This window comes from Ixodes scapularis, unplaced genomic scaffold, assembly GCF_016920785.2.
Source record: "Ixodes scapularis isolate PalLabHiFi unplaced genomic scaffold, ASM1692078v2 PGA_scaffold1__304_contigs__length_218370807, whole genome shotgun sequence".
NCBI classification, from domain to species: Eukaryota; Metazoa; Arthropoda; class Arachnida; order Ixodida; family Ixodidae; genus Ixodes; species Ixodes scapularis.
Window position 1 is genome coordinate 2,797,933 of NW_024609846.1, and position 20,089 is coordinate 2,818,021.

General features: G+C 41.0%; 1 protein-coding gene across 1 annotated transcript in view; it reads left to right on the forward strand.

Moving 5' to 3' along the window:
• The window catches only part of LOC120838229, a 45,630-nt gene that overhangs the window by 850 nt on the left and 24,691 nt on the right, over positions 1-20,089 (forward strand). The window contains exons 2-5 of the mRNA XM_040208057.1: positions 7,500-7,538; positions 9,597-9,670; positions 12,557-12,634; positions 12,797-12,929. Of these exons, the coding sequence (XP_040063991.1) occupies positions 7,500-7,538; positions 9,597-9,670; positions 12,557-12,634; positions 12,797-12,929 (324 nt within the window). The remainder of the gene's footprint in view (positions 1-7,499; positions 7,539-9,596; positions 9,671-12,556; positions 12,635-12,796; positions 12,930-20,089) is intronic.

The following is a 20,089-nucleotide window of genomic DNA, read 5'->3' on the forward strand; positions in this document are numbered from 1 at the left end:
AAAGGCAATTTGGAGAACCCGCTCCGGAATTTTCACTAACATAATGTGGGTGCAGATTGTTTCTGAAGCAGACTTGTACGTAGTTCAACTACTCTACTCAAGTTGCTGTAGTTTAACTACTTTCCTGAGTAGTTTAGTAACTTTAAATTACATTTTTATTTCGGTAATTAGTAGTTTGCTTTAATTACTTTTTTGAGTAACTTCTACTCAAGTTACAAATTACTTTCGAATTTTAGTGCTTGTTTTGCTTATCAAAAAACATTCCTGCACAAAGGAGATTAGATGTTCGAAGATCAGCTGATATTTGGAAAGAGGGGGAAGCATGTGGCGTAAGAAAGGGGGGAGAAAATTGTTTGTAGAGTTCGAAACTCTCCCAAAAGTTTCACAGTTTCACGTAGCAGTGCTGTTGCAGGGGGGTCCTGCAACAGCACTGCTACGAGGCGCGGTGAGCGAACAGACACGACGCAAGAGAGGCCGAGTAACTGTGAAACTTGCGCCGAAGACTGGCGTTCCTTTGTATCCCGAAGCTCAAGGAGACTCGACCCTTTTGAAGAAAGGGCTGGTCCCCGCTTCTCCCCAACATAGAAACTCTCGCCCACTACACGAGGCGCACACACTGCATCCTCACTCAAAGGAGGCAACAAAGTTCAGCACCTGCTCTGAAACTCATCTTGTGCTCCCGTAGTTTGTGCTGTACTCGAAGAATCGCGTGCTCAAGGGCAACACAAAGATTGCCTTTTTGCGTTGTCTTTCCTGCCAAAACTCAGACTATGGGGATCCTCAAAGATTCATCGATCGTTCGACAAACCTGTAGTAATTCCGCACCATTTTCATATAAAATATAATAAACAAGCAGTGTTGGGAAGTACTTTACGTACATGGTACTTAAAGTACTACTCTTTAGAAAAATTGTACTTTATTGAAGTAATTTTTCGAAGAATGTACTTCTATTTTTCGAGGAATATAAAGCTCCCAACTTCAATGCACATACCTCAAATTTGAAAAAAATAAAAGATGACGGTATTGTTGTGTGAAAACGCGCTCTGTCGAGACGCTATCTGGTCATTTCTCTGAGTGAAGTAATGGCGGCTGTAAGACCGAAACGAATAAGTGCCTTATAAGTTTACTGTGTCAAATAGCTCGTCAGCGAGAGTAAAACAACTACTCTTTCGGCGACTTGACCTTATACTATATTTGCTTCCATTTCTGTAAAAACTGATGCGCCTCCGATTACCCCTGGATCAATGCATACCAGTTAAAAAAAAAACTTTATAGAGAATAAAAGAGCATCATGAAAGATTGTGTTAAAAGTGCTTATACTTTGCCGTGAAATATATTGTATTTATATATGTTACTTCAAGTACATTGCACCCGGTGTACTTGCTACTTTACTTGAAGTACATAACCTCTCATTTACTTTGTACCTTACTTCAAGTCCTTTTCAGGTGTACTTTTTGCAACACTGTAAACAAGCAAACTCTGTCTAAAAAATCAAGCTCAGACAGTGCTAAACCTCAAAGTACAAATGACACATTCGCAGTAAATCATTGACCAAACAAACAAGAAAGTAAAAAACAATTAGGCACGCAGACGCAGGACCAGTTATTAAAGCATTTCTGTTAAAAAAAAAAAAAAACATTCATATTTGGCGAGCACAATTTCGCTAACGGATCAAAACCTCCTGTACTTTCTTTTTACCATAAAAAGCATATAAAAGTAACTTCAAAGTAACTTCAAAAGTAATTCGCTACTTTCTTGCGGTAATTAGTAATTTATTTAATTACTTTCTATTTAAGTAATTTCTACTCTACTCAAACTACTTTTGACGTCAATACTCAGTAACGTAACTTAATTACTTTTTTGAGTAACTTGTACATGCATCTGTTCTGGAGTAAGGTAACTCTGTCAAGCGGTTTACGCATAGCATCTGTATCTTGCAAGAACCGAATAAATTTAGCGGAAAAATTTCCCCGCGAAATCTAGCGAAACAAATACCCGCTAAATTTAGTGGGTACTTGCCCGCTTAATTCCCCGCTAAATTTAGCGGAAACATTTCCCCGCTAAATTTGGCAGGAAAATGTCCCCGCTAAATGTTTCCTCTAAATAAAGCGGAAAAGTTTCTTGGTAAATTTAGCGGAAACTTTTTTCCGCTAAATTTAGCGGGGAATGTTTTTCGGTTAAGTTAAGCAGATCGCTTTTCCTCTAGATTTAGATTGGAAAATTTTCCGCTAGGTTTAGCGGGGAACTTTTTCCGCTAAATGCAGCGGGTAATTGTGTCCGCTGAATATAGCGGAGAAATCTTTCCTCAAACTTTAGCGGAAACATTTTCCACTAAATTTAGCGGGAAATGTTTACCGTTAAATTAAGTCGGTAACTTTTTCCGCTAAATTTAAAGGAAAATTTCCTTCTAACTTTATCGGTCAATTTTTTCCCTCGGGAAGTCACATGTGACATCATTATGGGAAACGTCCCATAACGCAACGCCTGCGACGGCGACGCCGACGGCGTCGCCACTCAAGCCGGGAACGGGCGCCTAAGTGCAGCGCTTTCAAATATAATATCATTAAAAAGCATTGTTTCGAGCATGCGGTCTGGAAATATTTCAGCAGAATTTTAGTATTCACAAGAGATGCTACAAGTAATTTGTATTTGTTCCTATACAAGCAGACAATAGCTGAAAGAAGCCCGGGTGAAAAGACAATTTACGTTGAGTTTGTTTTACTTAACTTCACATCTATGAATGTAATATTTCATGCATTCGTACCATTACACGACTACCTACTTGAAAGAGGTAGTAATTTTATGTTTCTAATCTCTTTACTTTTCTTTATATCCGGGGCGAAGAGTATCTTAAATGCAAGTATTCAAAACGTTTATTTAAATTGCTTTTAATATTTCCTAATTCTGCACTTAACTACAATTTACAAAAGGCGGTTGCCGACTCTATTTAAATCTATAAATATGTATTTCAAATACAGTTGTAACTAACTACATTTTGAAGCAACATCGCTTTGTGAAAGCAAATAACACGTCTGGATGTAAAGGCAGTCAGAGGCCTGTCTGCCTTTGAGGTATTTCGGAAGCGGTGTTTTTTTTTTAGATAAGCAATTTGCATTTGCAATACAACTGTTAACCCGTGGTTTTCGACGAGCGTCTGACAATAGTAATAACATGACCGCACGTTAGTACTACGGTCATAAATATTGAAGCTGGCTGGAAATCTTGTTCCTTGGGTCAGCTGCGCGACTTCTCCCTCCATGTTTCCAATGCCTGTTGTAGACAAACCAGTGTTCCCAACCTCGTTACACAAAAAACGCAGTCTGAGTTGTGACATTAAGCAATGCAAGCGTGGCGTTTTGCATTGCCTAATGTCAACTCAGAGTGCGTTATTTGGTCTAAACATATGTTTCCGCATCGTCATTCGCTGTGCTGCCTCCGTAAGTTGCGGTGATTGGCTCTCCGAGTGTTGTGCGTGAAAGTAGACGCATAGACTTTTTTAGAGTGATATTGTGGCTACCTCCGCTTTTTTGCCTGCTATCTTGCAACGCGTAATCGTCAAACAACAGCCGGTTGCCGTTCACACGAACCTGCAGCTAACAAATGGTGGCTGCACATGTGGCAACCGAAATGAACAAGCTCATGATTTGAGATAAAAATATAAAAATAAGCAGAATATTTATTAGGTGTCTTCCTTTAGTGCTCGCCAGCTTACCGCCAAGTTATTCAAAACAGGATTCATTGCTACGCGTCATAAATGTGAATTTTCAAGTACCTAAGATTGCTCGTATTTCGTCGATAGTCACTCATACGTGAAGCCGAGCGGAGCATCAAAACACAAACAAGCAAAATGTACAAACTAGAAGATATGCGATGACCAGACTTGTGCCCGTTACTCCAAAAAAGTAATTAATTACATTTATATTTACTTGGCCTAAAAAGTAGTGGATTACCGTTACAAATTGTTCCCCGCAAAAAGTAACAGATTAATTACTTCGTTACTTTACTCAATTACTTTTGCGTTACTTTAAAGAAACGCGAAATACCTGCAATATCTACTGCGTCTTTGGGGGGGGGGGGGGGGGGGATTTCGGGCCCCATCAAAAATGAAACAGGTTCAGTACTATATCTACCGATTATTTTAGGATAATAATTTTACGACGATGGATCTATAAAGCTCTAAAGAACTGCAACAGGTGTTCGATATAAACGAATCTAGCGCCGTCCACCGAGGACAGAACTCAATCCCATGAACATGCGACGAATGCACATGGGTGGCGGAGGCACGCACACAATTCCAAATATGGCAACGGCAAACTTTAGAACACGACTCTCCTGAAGATGTGGTTTTTCTACGGTTGCTATATATTGCCTCAATTGGTGCTGGTTTGGCCACTAAAATCAACTGGCTGTAAGACCTAGATGCGGTACTTGCGTTTGGGCAGATTTCAGAGTACCGCTTGTTGAAGGTTGTTATCTGGCCTTGACCCACCTGATCTTTTTTCTTGATCATCAAACTAGTAAAAACTGAAACTTCACATGAAATATTCACCCACAATCTTTCAGCTAGGCTGATTTTTTCGTTTAGAAAATTTTAAAAAGAGCACGATTTTCAGTAAACAGCAGGCTTCAATGTATCTCACGCGTTTACAGTCGCCTTGCGCTCCTGTGTAGGCACCCTACACTGTCCAAGTCAGCCACTGTTTATTCTCAGAAAACTCGGGCTGGTGTTCCCTTTCCCTAAAATGTCGGAGTAAGTTCCCGTAGGTAACCGTAGACACAATCCGCTGACGAGAACCCCAACATTCTCGTTTCTAGGAATATGGGTTCAGCTTCGAAGTCCAAGCCATTTTGACTGTGCTGCCCGGCCACCTTATCGCCTGCTGTCTAAAGTTGCTGTTTGAGCTGACAGTAGTGTTGATGCTACTTTTTTTTCTGTTCCAATGAGCTGCAGCCATCGCTTCCCTTATGTTTGTGCCTTACGCATCCGCTAGTGTGAAGTCAAGTGACAGAAACCACAAAGCTGGTTGGTCCAGCCAGTATTTAGCTTTCACAGCGCTGTCAAAGATGAACAAAGTCAAGATCTCGTTACAATTTTTTTTTGTCTGCGGGATGGGTGTGTGTAGGCAGAACATCGACAAGCAAAGGACGGTCTCGTGTGACAAAAAAAAAACTGATTTGTTTTTGGGGGACAACACGCAGGGTGTGGGGCGGAAAGGAGGGGGGGGGGGGGAGGGGTCGAGCGGACATCTGCACCACGGTCACAGTGTCCATGTTCGTACTCTTCACGACTCCCACTCGTTGGTTTTATGGGCCATTAGTGTTCTGCTCTTTTGTGCGCTCGAAGCAGTTCGTTCGTTTTCCAAGTCGAAGCTTGTTGCCTTCATGTAGACAGTCGAATCCTCCCAGCCTGACTCCCGTACGAACAAGTCCAGAAACGGGCCCTGGCTGGGCTGTCGCGTTTTCCGTGAATTCCTTTCCTTCGCCTGCACTAGATCTCTTCGCGAGCGAACCCCCGTCTTGTGCTACCATGCTAAAAGCGCGAAGGCCGTTGCATCGCCCTTCTTCCACTCTATTTTTCCCTTTGACGGGGCGGAAGAATTGTAACGAGTAATTTCAGTAGCACGTTACTGAAAAAGTAATGAAATTAGATTACAAATTACATTTTCAGAAAAGTAACGGATTAAATACAGAATTACTAGAAAAGTAATTAATTACAAGTACTTCCGTTACTTGTAACGGATTACTTCCAAATCTGGCGATGACCACACCCGCACCCGTGGAACTACTTGGCATCGGCCGCTCCCGAGGAAATAAAAGCAGCCGTACAGTCTCTTAGAACTGCAATTAGGGCCAGATGGTTCATGACCACCTAATAAAGCGCCAAAATATACAAAAGGATAAGGGGTGCGCCCTGTATGGTTCATTCTCTTGCCCTTGTATGTTTTGGCGCTTTATTTGGTGCGCAGTGCGATAGGTGTCATTGAGGTGAACCAAATGGCGGTGGGAAAGAATATGAAAGAGGGGAAGCTTGGGCAGTTGGCAGAACAACTAAGCAAAGGGCACATGAATGCACCTTCATACCTAACGCATTTCCGTGCCACTAACAAGGTGAATTCACACTAGCGTTCGAATAGCAACCGCAAAACGGATTCGCTTCTTTCCACAATCGAACCCGCATGCAATTGTATTGGATCTTTAAGCAATCGCATTCGCAATCGCTTTGCGAACGCTATTCCACCGACAGTGTGAATAAGGCGCTAGAGAGTCATTCGTATGTTAAGGGCCCGATTTTTGGCAGGTTCGATCGCAACAAATATAGAAGGAGAAAAAATGAAATATTAAATAGATAATTCACGGGCCGATCTGAGTCATTTTGTTTTTCGTTTGGGTTGCAACTATGTTTCTTATAAAATGCGTTGAGGCGATTATGGGAGAGAAGCCTTTTAAGCTGGAGCTCTTCGACACTGCGACCCACTTGTTGTTATCTTTTTTCGTAGTTTCTGCACTATCAAACATATGAGTGATAAGCAGCTCGTGGCACTCTCGCCTTTTGGAAGTAGTACTTTTATGCACATTTTATTTCAAGTTGAAGAAGGATTCCTTGCCCTACACAAATTGTTATCTCCGGCCCAAGATTCGATCATTCGGCGTGATTTCCTAGTTTAAGCCAAATACGTTTTATTGGTAGATATTTGATTTCCATTTTATACACTTAGTTATCGTAGCGTATATTCTCCATTCTTTACTCGAGCATTAGTGTTTTTCTTCCGAGGGGTAAAATTTAACGTGCAAGTATCAAAATGCGAGTACCAAATATACTTGAAAAATATTTGAAGAGGTTTAAAAAATTAAGTACAAAACATGCGTCTTTGTAACAATATTCACGATAATGGAGGTTACCTTCCTTGTGGTGGGATTAAATAATTATTCCTTTAATTATATTTTTAACATATTTTAATGCGATTTAACATGCAATTTAATTTATTTTTGTAAAATCATTTTGTGCTTTTATTTTTATTCGTTTTTTGCGAGTATTTTGCCCATCCCAGCCCTGCACATTGATGTATCATCATCAACTGATTTCAGTAGTTCAGCAGCGCGCCTGATGTCTATTTAAAAATATTATCAGTTTAGACATATGCAACGAGTTCTCATTTTGCGACAACAATAGGTCACTACTCTGAATTAATAGATATAGTCATATACAAGACATTGAAGTGCATCCGAAAGCTGTCTCTTTCGGATCCACAGCTCCCAGCACGCGCTTGTTCACATGTGAAGCAGGACACCTGGAAGTCCTTCGAGGCGTTCTCGTTCTGACGGTGACTGTAAAATACAGTTATTTTGATTTAAGGAATGGATCGGCATAATGCGATATTCTACTGCTTTGAAAAAGAAAACGAAAAGACATGACAGTGCATATCAGTTCTTAATATTCCGGCTCCCTCTCAAATGATAATATTCACTAAATTCAGCCAAATATTTCTTTTTTGATGCAGCCGTGCAAGAAAATGTTCCAGCAATGTCCGGTGGAATGGGTGAGAATTAACTTTAATATTACGCATGTTAGAACATTTTATCGCATCTTATTTACATTTTAAAACGAATTAATTGTCATAAGGCCGATAGAAAACAATCTTAAAAGCAGGGTTGGGTAGAAATACTCAAAAATGTATTTGTAAATAGTAATACTGGGATACGTTAAAATGGTAGCTAAAATACCAATACTAAGATACATCTGTAAAAATGTATCGCGATACGTATCGGAAATACATTTTAAAGATAGGCAAAAAGTATTTGGAAATACAAATACAGGAATACATTTTAGGGAGGGCAGAAATACAAATACAGAAATACCGATACTGCAATACATTTCTAACTTTTTTGAGACGCCAACTGAGATGAAGCTTGAAGTTTGAAGTGGATGTTTTTGATCCCGAAATTACTTTCCTGTAGGCCTGGCACTTTGCCTTGAAGGTAGTGGTTTCGGACGACAAGGAGTCTTCAATGGGCCCAAAAAACGTTCCGTCAAGGGCTGACCGCAGTCCCTTCCATGGCATCCTGTCTATCTTACGAGGGAACCCTGTCAATCTTGATCACATGATGTCACTGTGGAATGAACTCGTATTTTTTATCTGTACGTGTGGCCTTGAACATGAAACTTTACCACGCTGCTGTATTAAAGGACAATACGTACTTTCGTTTTAGGTTACCTAGTTGAAGATCGTGCATGCAGTGTCATTTGGAATTTTTGATAATAGTGGACCACCTGAAGCATTCTGGAGTACATGTCTTATCTTCTGTTATGGTTGAAAAAACGATACGGTAGCATCCCTGTTCTGAAGGTCCTTACTACCGACCCTCCACCACCGACGCACGGATTGCAGTCCTCAAGTTTTGCCTAGCATTATCCAAACAGTGACCTCGTGGATTGCGAGCTGATATTGCCGGCACAGGTGCGAGCTGTCCGAGAAACGGCGGTCTCGAGACGAGTCGCGGGAACGTAGTCTGGGATGGCACAGCGAGGTCACTTCTGGTCTCCTTCTGGGTTTCGGATCACCAGAGCAGCAGGTCACGTTCACGTCGGCTGATGACGTACCCTTGAGCCGTGCAATGTTACGGGGACAGCCCAAGATTCATTCGAATATGTGTTGAAGTTCACGGCGTGAGTCTTCCTGCTACTTAAAGTCAACCACCGCCAGGCTCGTGCTGCAACGGAATGTGACTCAGCTTTGCCGGCTGTGTGTACTCTGTATGCTAAGGCAAGAGAGACGGTTAGCAGCGGGCATTGGATGCCAGCAAACAATGACTCAAGAAATCCCTACCTAAGGACCTGCGGCTGAAGATACTCTGACTCCACTCCTGGCATGCCACTTGGTTCGAGTTTCCGACTACGCAACACTTCTCAGAAGAGAGAAGAGGACACATAAAAAAATAGTTTGCAGAATCAAACGGAACCTTGATCAGCATAGTAACAATGCCCCAGCATTTCCTTGATTTGGGTGCCCTCAGAAGTAAAAAAAATTAAAAAAAGAAATGCGTTCGCCCTTGTTTTTCTTTTTTCTTGTTTTTTTCGGGGGGGGGGGGGGAGTATTTCTCAAGAAATGTAACGAAATACATTTCATCCTGATTATATCGCGATCCATAGAAACATTCCAAATGTATTTTGACACAGGAATACAGATACTAGTGCAAAAAAAGTATCGCGATACAGAAATACAGATACGAAATGTATTTCTGAAATACTATCGCGATACATTTGTGTCGCGATACTACCCAACCCTGCTTAAAAGCCACCGTATTCACTGACAGCTTAAAAAACGCAGGATGTTGCAAGTGTCGACCATTACATTATCTGCTTGATGCGAAAAAAATTGTGGTATCAGCAGAAAATAATTCCGGCCCATGAATCACCAAGCAAGAGGCGCGACTCTAAGAAGCCATGCTCCCTCCCTACTAAAAGTGTCGCGGTCTATATTACAAAATATAGAGCACATTCGCACAATTTAACGTGAAAACACAAGAACTCAGTACATGTCTCACATAAAGGTATTTCTTACAGTGTATGGCTAATTGTTGTTACTCCTTGCGCGCAGCACCCTTCTTTCCTCGGCCACCAGAACTTGGGGTAACTATGGCATGCATAACGGGCCACACATTTGGCAGTGGGGTACGTATTCCATACATTATTGCGAATATAAACTAGAAATAACTATGTTTAACTCCTTAACAATGCATATAGTACGATGTATAAAAATGTATTATAGTTGTCATCAATTCAAATACCTCATTGCAATTTAAGCCAAGTGCTATCGAGCCCATATAATAGTTTTGAATAATCTCGGAGACAAATAACGTGCAACATAACGCCCCTAGTTGAGGAATCATTTTAATGCTGGAGGTAGAGGCATGCTTGGTACGTACATGACGTATCCGGCAAAGATTATGTAGAGAAAGGGAACTCGAATTAAACAGGTGACTCTTTTTGGATAGCTCTATCGATCACGGAGGCTGTTGCAAAACTAGTTTGACGCGCTTATTAGCAAATGAATAAGGTTTCCCGACATGTTTTTCACAGCTAACAGCCTCCAATCAAAAATAGCCTGCAGTAAAAAAAAAAAAACTATCAGACTTTAGAAATTCATTTTGCTTAGCAATATTCTGGGAACAATTTTAAAATTCGTTTGCATACGAGCGGGTATTCTCATTCGAAAAAGATGTATCTAGCTGCTGTACGGTGAGTGGGAATGATACGGATCTTGTGGGTGTGCGTTGATGCCTCAGTTACGCAGCCAAAAAAATATGTGTTACACTTTTTAAGATCCTTCAAATACTGAGCTTTCGTTGTTTTTTTCCTAGTTTTGGTGTGGCGGCACCACACAGTGATCTGCAAAATAAACGTAAAAATGAGTTAAGGAAACACTAGCCTCCCGCTCCTTCCCTTTCCACAAAATAATCAAATGCATAGATAACTTACTGATGCAAAAACAAAAACCTTGCCAATGAAAACAGCGCAATATTTAGGTATTGAGACGCATCTTTAGTATTGCTTAGCGCTTCTTCTGCCTGTTGCGAATAAAACGCACCAAAATAGAAGCAAGTTTAGATAATCGATTTTCACTAAACAATTTGTATCACTATGTAAATTTGACAATATTTTGTTCGCGAAAAATAATTTTTGTGACATACGTCCAGTCCTAGGTGGTAACGCGTTACTAGTAAGGCGTCACTGTAAGTTCGTTACTTTTTACGTAACTTGTAACTGTCACGAGTTACTTTTTAAAAATGTAACTTGTAACTGTACTTCTATTACTTTTTAGTTAACAAGAAAAGTAACAACGTTACTTTTGTCGTTACTTTCCAGTTTTTTTTATGAATAACATGTAATAGAACTAGTACAATCTAGGTATTTCTTGCAATTTCCCAATTATCTGTTCCGACGTTTCGAGTGTCAAGTTGACCTTGCACAAGTTGTAAATAGGTTCTTTCTCACCAGTCACAACCCGAATATAGTCAGGTGTAGATGCGATAAAAAAAATTTAGTTATCTTTACGCTCGCCCTTGTACTTTGTGACTGAACATTTAATCTTATAGTACCTTAAAAACTATCTATGTTGAGGATGTTCGTTTTTCTGCGCAAACGCTTTTTAATCAAGTGGATCAACCGTAAAAAAACAATACACACGAAGGCCACTCCGAATGTTTCGTATTTTAATTTGCGCCACTACTCCGGCTTGGTGTCAGCAGTCGAGGCAAAATCTACTGCTGTTTGCGCAGGGTTTGCTTGTTGCTCTGGTTGTTCGGGGTCTGTTCAGCAGGGGGCGGCGACGTGTTCGCCATCAAACAAGGGAAACTTTTAGACACTAATTTCGAGAAACAACTGCTGCTAAGTTACAATATGAAGTAAAAAGCGTACCTTTTAATTTTATGCTATAAAGCTTGGTTATGAGGTTTTCTAATTTTTCCTAAATTTTTCGTGTCAAAGAAAAGTAACTGAAAAGTAATATCGTTACCTTTTAAAAGTAACTAACTGTAACGAGTTACTTTTTTGTTGCAATAGCTGTAACGGTAACTTTGCTACTTTTTTCTGAAAGTAAATGTAACTTTAGCAAGTTACTTTTTAAAGTAACTTACCCAAGACTACGTACGTCTGGCGCTTAAAATGTTTCTGGGAGTTCAGCGTTGGTAGGATCGATAAAGCGACACACATCCATTTCAGTTTTACATTCTAAAATACATGGCCTTCCCATACAGACATTGGAATCATTTTTATTTTAGTTCTATGTTGTAGCTGTTGTTGTTGTTTGATAGAAGAGAAAGGTTTTACGAAATGTTAAAGGGTACTCCGGCGCTCTTTTGTGCTACCCAAACAAACTATATTTTCGTAATCTCCGCCGTTTACCCTTTCCGGTATGTTATTTAGTATCGCGAAATTCATAATAGTTATTAAATCGGAAAATTAAAATGATGTCAAAACCAGCATTCATATATACCCGGACTTTTCAGTACTGAGACGTCAGTGGAAGACGGGCTTGCCAGTCAAGCAAACAGACGAAAAAGCAAAATTTTGCTCCGTGCTTGCGCCCGGGTATTACAACAAGCTTGCACAGAATTCATTTCACACCATAAAACTGGTTCTAAACAGTTGGGAACCAAATCTACTTCACAAAGTGAACCCATGCCTTCCACTGGCGTCACTTTTTCATTCTTCCCAGTAGAGACTTTAAGCTTGAAAAACGGTGAGGACTAAAATTGTAAATTCAATAACTTCGCAAAAGAAAGAAACAAATAGTTCAATCCAATCTTTGGGATACTATTACAGCGATGTTCGTCGCTATGTTTAGCAAAGTTTCAGGCAAATCGAGGACCATGAAGCAATCTCCAGAGTGCCCTTTAACTGTTATTTAAAGACGATAGCAGTTTCAGTAAGGTCAGATATATTAAAATTTCAATGTTAATTTTTTTTTAAACGTGGGAATTATTTATGTGCTATTAGGTAAAAAATTAACAATTGTCAGAATATTCTTGACAGGAGTTTGTATTTCTTGATCTACAGGACAGTACAATTAAGCTGAAACCACATTGTGGAAAAGGGTGCAGCGGGGAAGAACCAAAGGATGGCGACAAATGTGTTGTAAGTCGATCGAAAAAGTGTTATTAAGTGTATTTGTTTTAATTAATTTCGCGTGCTTATTTAATAAATTGTTTAACCGCTCCACTAATGGCAACGCTAACACAATTGTTCATGTGTATTCCCGAAAACTCTTGCGGGAGTTTGAAATATCTCTCCTTCCAGGTGGAATCTGGAACATCAGGTTCAACTTTCATTATTCTCTCTGGAGTGTGCCAAAACATGACGTGTAAAGTAAATAACAAAAGTGAGATATATAAACAAGAAATGAATGACTCACTCGATACTAATGAATCCAGTAAGTATATTTTAGTTCTGTAAAAATATTTTTTTTTTTTGTGAAAATAAACTGTAATTTCTATACAGTCATGTCTCGTTAAAATGGACGCCTCTGTTCCCCATAATAAAAATCGTTCGTAACCCGAGTCGTCCATAAGAGCGAATAAAAAGAAAAACAAAAAATAGACAACAAGCATAGCCACGGAATATCCATTCTTTTTAGCCACTTTAGTTTAGCCTTTAGGCCACGATTTTATGCCCAAAAGCGTTATAGGTCCCTTTCCTGTGGGACATGTATTCTGTCCGTTTCAGATTGACGCCTGAAATATTTTACTGTCTTTTAAGCAGGGACTCAAACCGAAAATAATAACGGTTCGGTTACGGTTATGGTTACCATTATATGAATGAAATCGGTTTAGTTCCGATTTCTGCGGTTTCTGGTTTCATATATCTGTTACCGGTAAATGCTTTCCTCAAAGCTAGTTTTTATCGGTTCGGGAAAAAAGAAGTAGTGAAATATATATGTTAGAATTTTGGAGGTTACTAGGAACGATATTACTCTCTAACTTTAGATCATCTTTCTTCTCAAGGGTTTATTTTATTGAAGGAAAGATCATTTCCTTCAATTTCTATAACGTCACATTCATGCAAATTATTGGAACATATAGTCTACAGGCATGTAATAGAGTTTCTCGATACTAACAATATTTTATGCGATTTCCAACATGGTTTTCGACGCGGTTATAGTACTATGACACAACTAACAGAGTTTGTTCATGATATCGGTCTGTCTCTTGACATCCGTAACCAAGTTGATGCGATATTTATAGATTTGTCAAAGGCTTTCGACACCGTTCCTCATTCTAAACTCCTACACAAGCTTAACCTAATTCTAAATAATCATCACCTTGTGAACTGGATATCCAGTTTTCTTTCCCAACGGTCTCAGTTTGTCTACTTTAACTCATCCAAGTCTAGTACAGTTGACGTATCATCAGGTGTTCCACAAGGGTCAGTTCTTGGACCGCTACTTTTCTTGTTATATATCAATGATTTGCCACGCTGTATTTCCACTAAGGTCCGACTTTACGCTGACGACTGCGTACTATATCATGTGATAAACTCCTCAGATGACCATATAACTCTTAACAATTCTTTCGTGAATTTTTGTACGTGGTGTAAAACCTGGCAAATGAACCTGAATTTTAGTAAAACGGTTTTTATGACCTTTTCTAGGCGTTCATCACCTTCTGTGTTTAATTATTCATTTGACGGGTTATGCCTAGAAAGAGTTTTTGAATATAAATATCTTGGCCTCCTTTTCACGCCTGATTTATCTTGGTCTAAGCACATTGATACGACATGTAACAAATCTCTTAAAAGACTTGGATACCTGCGGCGTACCTTACGTGTGGCACCACAAGATACTAAGCTTTTAACTTATAAAACTTTGATTCGCCCAATCCTCGAATATGGTTCTATTATTTGGTTTCCCTACAAAGAGTCCGATATAAAAAAGGTCGAATCAGTACAAAAGAAATCGGTACGTTTTATTTGTCGTCGGTATGACAGAAACTTTTCTCCTTCTTCTAATCTTTCCGTGTTAGGTCTAAGATTTCTTTCTGAGCGTCGTGGTATCGAGCGCCTAAAGTCTCTGTATTTCATGGTTAACTCATCACGTTTTGACTCGTTACATAACTACATAAAGTTTCTCGAGCCAACTGCAACTAGGAGCCACCATGAATTAAACATTTTACCTTTTCATCCTCGTACTGATATGTTTAAATACAGTTTTTTTCCTCACACCATTGAACGCTGGAATTTATTACCAGGAAACATCCGATCACTACAACCAGATGAATTTCTGTGTGCCGTTGACAGTGGTCCACAGTGATGTCCGGACCGTCTGTGTTTACCTCCCACTCCTGCCATAGCCCCAGTGGGGCTGCAGTATGTATAAATAAATAAAATAAATAAAATACTTCATTCATAATAATTGGTTTCAAGTAGCCGTGAAATCTGACAATGGGTCGGCGAGGCAAAATTAACCGTGGCGGATCAGAGTCTTAAGAATTTGAAAATGTGTTCACCCCTCCTGATTGAGTAGCAGCCCCAAATATTTTTACTTCTAAAAATTTCGTAACCATTATTATTTTCTATTTCTTGTTTTTCTTTTGTTACGGACGAATATACTGCATACAGTACAATACGTTGCAACCATAGTCTTCCACAGAAAAAACAAATGATCAGCCTCTCGGTGGTGCGGGGGCTTTTTCTTAAACATTCCGATTACCAGTTCGCTGTTCTAGGGACTTTTTATTACATTATCTTTATTGCTAGTCTAGAAGTAGTACAATTGAAGGATTTTATCGCATAAAATATGATATAGAATGCAGAACGCTAGAAATCATTGACAAAGAACTTCGTACATAGTATTCAGCCACCACCAAGAGCGTGTCGACAACGTTTGTCGCCTCCAAAGAAAGTCGGCAGTTTCCCTGAAACATCAGGAACGAACCCACTGACCCCCTATCGCTCTGATCACTCCGGCTAGGCGTTTTTCAGTTTTGTTAGCTTGCCGTTAATCTGGAATCAGAATGGCGTCGACGACGTTTATTTCTACTTGAAGTCACGAGTGGGGTTCACTTTGAACAGCTTGTAACGTCTCTTACCAGACTAGCAACTAGCTCTGGGTACTAAAGCCACCCGTATAACCTTGGCATTGGGCTAGAGATAAGCATTATGGCCCCATGTGAGCCAATACGAGCATGAGGAGGACAACACACTGGAGTCGCCTCCTGCGGTGTATTTTCTGATTCCTCGCTGCGGTTTTCGTACTCACTGGCCCCGTAGCATCTGGTGCTGGCCAGGTTATGCTAAAACTAAGTCGAGTGTAGCTTGACCCCGGTGCCTGCCATGACAGACGCCATAGGCCATTTTCCATCGCCTGTGCAGCACCTGATCCTCACACCAGCTGAATTGGAAATGATAGCACCGCCAGCCGAGAAAGGACAGGTAGAATAAATAGAGACTATTGGTAAAAAGCAATACCCTAAAAGTATATTTGGTATGCTAAAGGTATACCTTGAGAAGGGCAGCCTACTGAAAGTGTACTTGAAGTGTACACAAATGTGTACTCGTACGCTGTGCTAAAGTACACTTGTAAATACAACACTTGTGCAAGTACTTGGACAGACTTGAATGGTAATTAGACTACTATCTTTGTGGTTGAAATCTGACTATTGAAGCATGCTTCTAGTATGGTACTGTAAGTATACTATAAATGTCCATTAAGCTCTCCTTAATTTCATGTTAAGTTTATTTAAAGTGCACGGAATAGGTATACTACAAGTAGTCATAGGTTGTTTTCCCGGACCTCCATGGGCACCTTGAGGTGTCTCCCGTCGGGGGCCGCGGGACCGTGGATCGTTACTGTATGTTTGAGGGCTGTTCGTCGGTGGCGATAACTCGGGAGAGGGACGGCCAACAAAGCTCCTGTTCAATTCAAAAACAAAAAGTTTACTGGAACTTTCGATGAGTACAATGAGTTCAAGAGCACCTTGCATGAAGGTTCTCTGTTTCGAGGCCCCATGGGCCCAGGCTGCCTGAACTGCAGCGCTTCGTGCAGAAGCTCTTTTCCGTTCCTCTGCAGAGTAGCTTCTACAAATCAGTGCCTCCCGAGTACCCCGCCACGTATTTTTCTGAACAAGGCGCCTAAGCTGTAGAAAAAATATAGGCTAGCTCGATTGTGAAACAAAGAAGGTAATTATTTAGATGGTGGGCCCAAAAACACCTCTTCCCCTTTATTTATTTTTTCTTTCGTGCCAAAGTAGTAAAATTATGCCAGAAAGAGATAAGTAAACACGCTTAATAAAGGCCGCAAACTCCGGAGAGGAAACACAAAAAAAGAAAAGAACTCAAACCCCGGGCTGGCGGGAGGGAAAGGGGGCATTATCCAGTTTTTCTCTCGCAACTGCATGATTCTGGACACCTGTAGAAAATCACTAAGCAATTTAGACTCGTTTTTCTCGGGAGATAATACTCGACTCCCGAAGAACCGGCCCTTGTCCGAAAGACTGCGTTCAGGCGCCTTGTCTACTAATGTGGACTAGATCTTTGCTCGGTGCCGGGCCAACCCGAACACCCAGGTCTGGCCCGGCGCGCGGGTCGGGCCCGGGACGGGTAGCACAAATTGTTCCCGGCCCGGGACCGGCCGGGCTCGGGCCGGGCCTGGGCCGGGTAGCACGGGTTGTTTCCATGCCCGAGCCTGGCTCGGGCATTGGTGTAGAACACTTTCTGAAAACCTTGAGAAAAAAATGCACACGCCTTGATCATTTACCTTTGAAAAAAACGAAAATGCCGAAGTGCGAACTCGCTACGTCGATGCTAAAAAAATATTAAATACACACAAAGCTGTCTTGGACTAAAAAACCCAACAATAAGATATGGAGAACAATCCTGGGGATTCCATTAGCATAGAGGGACAGCTGCCAGCAGGCAAAAAAAATCAAAGTCAAAGAGTTTTTGGTACAGATGGTTTTAGTAAAAATACAAACTATATTCAGGCGAGGGTCCCAAAGTTAAAGAAAAAAACTGTTTAAGGGTACCCGTTTTTCTAAGAAAGTGAGTAGGTGATTCACTGATTAACGCTACATATAGCTAATTAATTCTAAAAGACAAGGCGAGGGCAATCCTGCAACAGGGGACCTTGGATAGTACGATTGTCTTTCCCTTTCCTTTTAGAACTTTTGGACAAAAACAGAAATAGCCCTCTGGCTACTAAATATAAGCTATGTTTGTGTAAGTTTTCGCAAGTTTTCCTCGTGACTGTGATATGACAGCGTCTTTCATGCAAATTAGGCTAAACCAATCAAATGTACCGACACCTTCCCAGGGCAGCTTTGAATTTAAGAGACGACGTGCACGCATTGGGGGGCCTCTCACCCGGCCGGGCCCTGGCCAGGCCTGATAAGGTAGGCATCCCATCGGTCCGTGTCCTGGCCGGGTAAGACTAAGAGCCACCAGGCCCAGGCCGGGCCTGGCCTAAAAAAGTAGGCCTGTGCAGTGCTCTATTCTGGGCACAAAACTACAATAGCCCTGTCAAGTGCTTTTACTCCAACTGCGACAACTAAAATCAGCATAGCATGTCCAGTGTATCTTAAATACAACTACTTTTTAGGTTGTAAAAGGCATGCCACGTTATAAATTAAGACCGCAAAAAAACATAGAGGAAGATCTATTGGTTAATCCTTAGGGAATCCGTTAGCATGACTCTTGGGAAACGTAACACGCGTCCCCTTTTGGAAAGCGCTAACTCTGACTCCTTCACTTTTCTGTTTTGGCTTACTTTTTTGCTTCCTCTATTTTTTGCTGCCTCTTTTTGGTTTTGTTACGAGGTCAGTGCTAGCGTTTCCCAAAGGGGGACGTGTGTGGCGTGTCTCAAGGGTCATGCTAACACATTCCCTAAGGATCCACAAAGGGATCTTCCTGTGATTTGTTTGCCTTCTACTTGGACCAGCGCTAGTACATGTGATTTACACTCCATTTTGTAGCACAAACCAAGGCATACGCGTTCCGCACATCTGCAAGTTCAGACAGGCCCCAGCATCCGCGCGCATTGGCTTCCACCCCGTGACGTCGCCTCCCTCTCGCTTTTGTCCTTCACTGCTTTTCTCTTCTCGACGCGGCGCGCTTCCCGTTCCACTGTTTTGTCCATAGACGGATGCCGTCAGCCTTTCTCTGTAATGTGGGTACAAATGCAAACGGATTAAAGAGGAGTCACTTACTCGCCCCGCAATAGAACGTCGAGGCGTCCATCTTCTCACGTGGTTTTCAATAATATTTTGCCGAGGTTCCCTGAGATGGCGCCACAGATCTAGAGAGCAGCGTCCTCAAAGTTAAACGGCGCGCTTCAAAGATTTCTTTCCATACTAGATTTTATTTTAACGCGTAAACGTGGCGTGCACATGTGTGGACGTGTAACCCGACGGGGCCTGGTAACGATAAAATGTTTAAATATTTAATATTATAATTTTAATTATGTTTCGTTTTATTTCAAGGAGTTATTTTTGCTAAAGTGATACCTAATGCCACATTTATTGTCCACCGGACCTGCGAAAAGATTAATTTACCTCGTTCTTTTATAGTTTGCGTCGGGAACCTTGGGAGTTGGGAAGTCGACGTTGACCTAACATTTCAAAATTATACAGCGTGTAGACCAGACATGTATGTACGTAACGCGTTACTAGTAGCGAGTTAGTTCTACCTGATTACGTTTTCCGGTAACGAGTAAGTAACGAGTATTTCAGGCAAAGTAATGAGTAACGGTATTTCGTTATTTTTGTGGAGTATTGTGTACAACATTGTTTATACAGCCGCGTTTTGATTCTAACCCCAGTATGCGTCTATTGCGACAAAAGTAGATTGGCAACCCGAAAGAAAAAAAACTAAACAGTGTAGGAACGCTTATCGCTGAAAATGTCAGTCCAACTTTACAGCTGGGAATGTCCTTCGCCCGACGAACACAACAGGTTTCGTAAGTTGAACCTTTTAGAATCGTGTACAGATTGAAGGTAAACCCTTTAGGTTGCCAACACGGGAAAACACAGAACCCATCCTCAACTTCAAACTTTCCAAACACAGCGAACAAAATAGATCGGGGAATCCCAGATTCACCAGCTCATCCTGAAGCACAACACTGCCGTGCCTTCGAGAGCGTCAGTAGAACGACTCATTAGCGTCGCCGGAGATGTATTCTCAAGGAAGCGGGGAAACACAACTGATGAATACGTGGAGAGGCAGCTACTGCTTATATGCAGCAACATCTTTAAAGAAACACTAAACCATAGCACAAAAGCAGTTGTGTATTTTGTTTTCAAAGTAACGAGCATAGTAACTCCTTACATTTGAGGTAAAGTAAAGCGTTCCTGATGAAAATCGGTAACGAGTAACGAGTATTTAGTTACTTTTGGGGCAAGTAACGAGTACCGGTATATAGTTACTTTTTGGGGTAACGTGTAGATGTCTGTGTACACTAGCGCTTCGATCCCACTTTGGACAGTCCGAATGAATTGGGTTCTTAATGTACCGCGCTAGGATTTGCTACAGAGGTGCCTGAAGGTGGTGTATGCTTTCACTAAAATTATAGGTTGACCTACTTGAGTACATCGCAAAAAATCA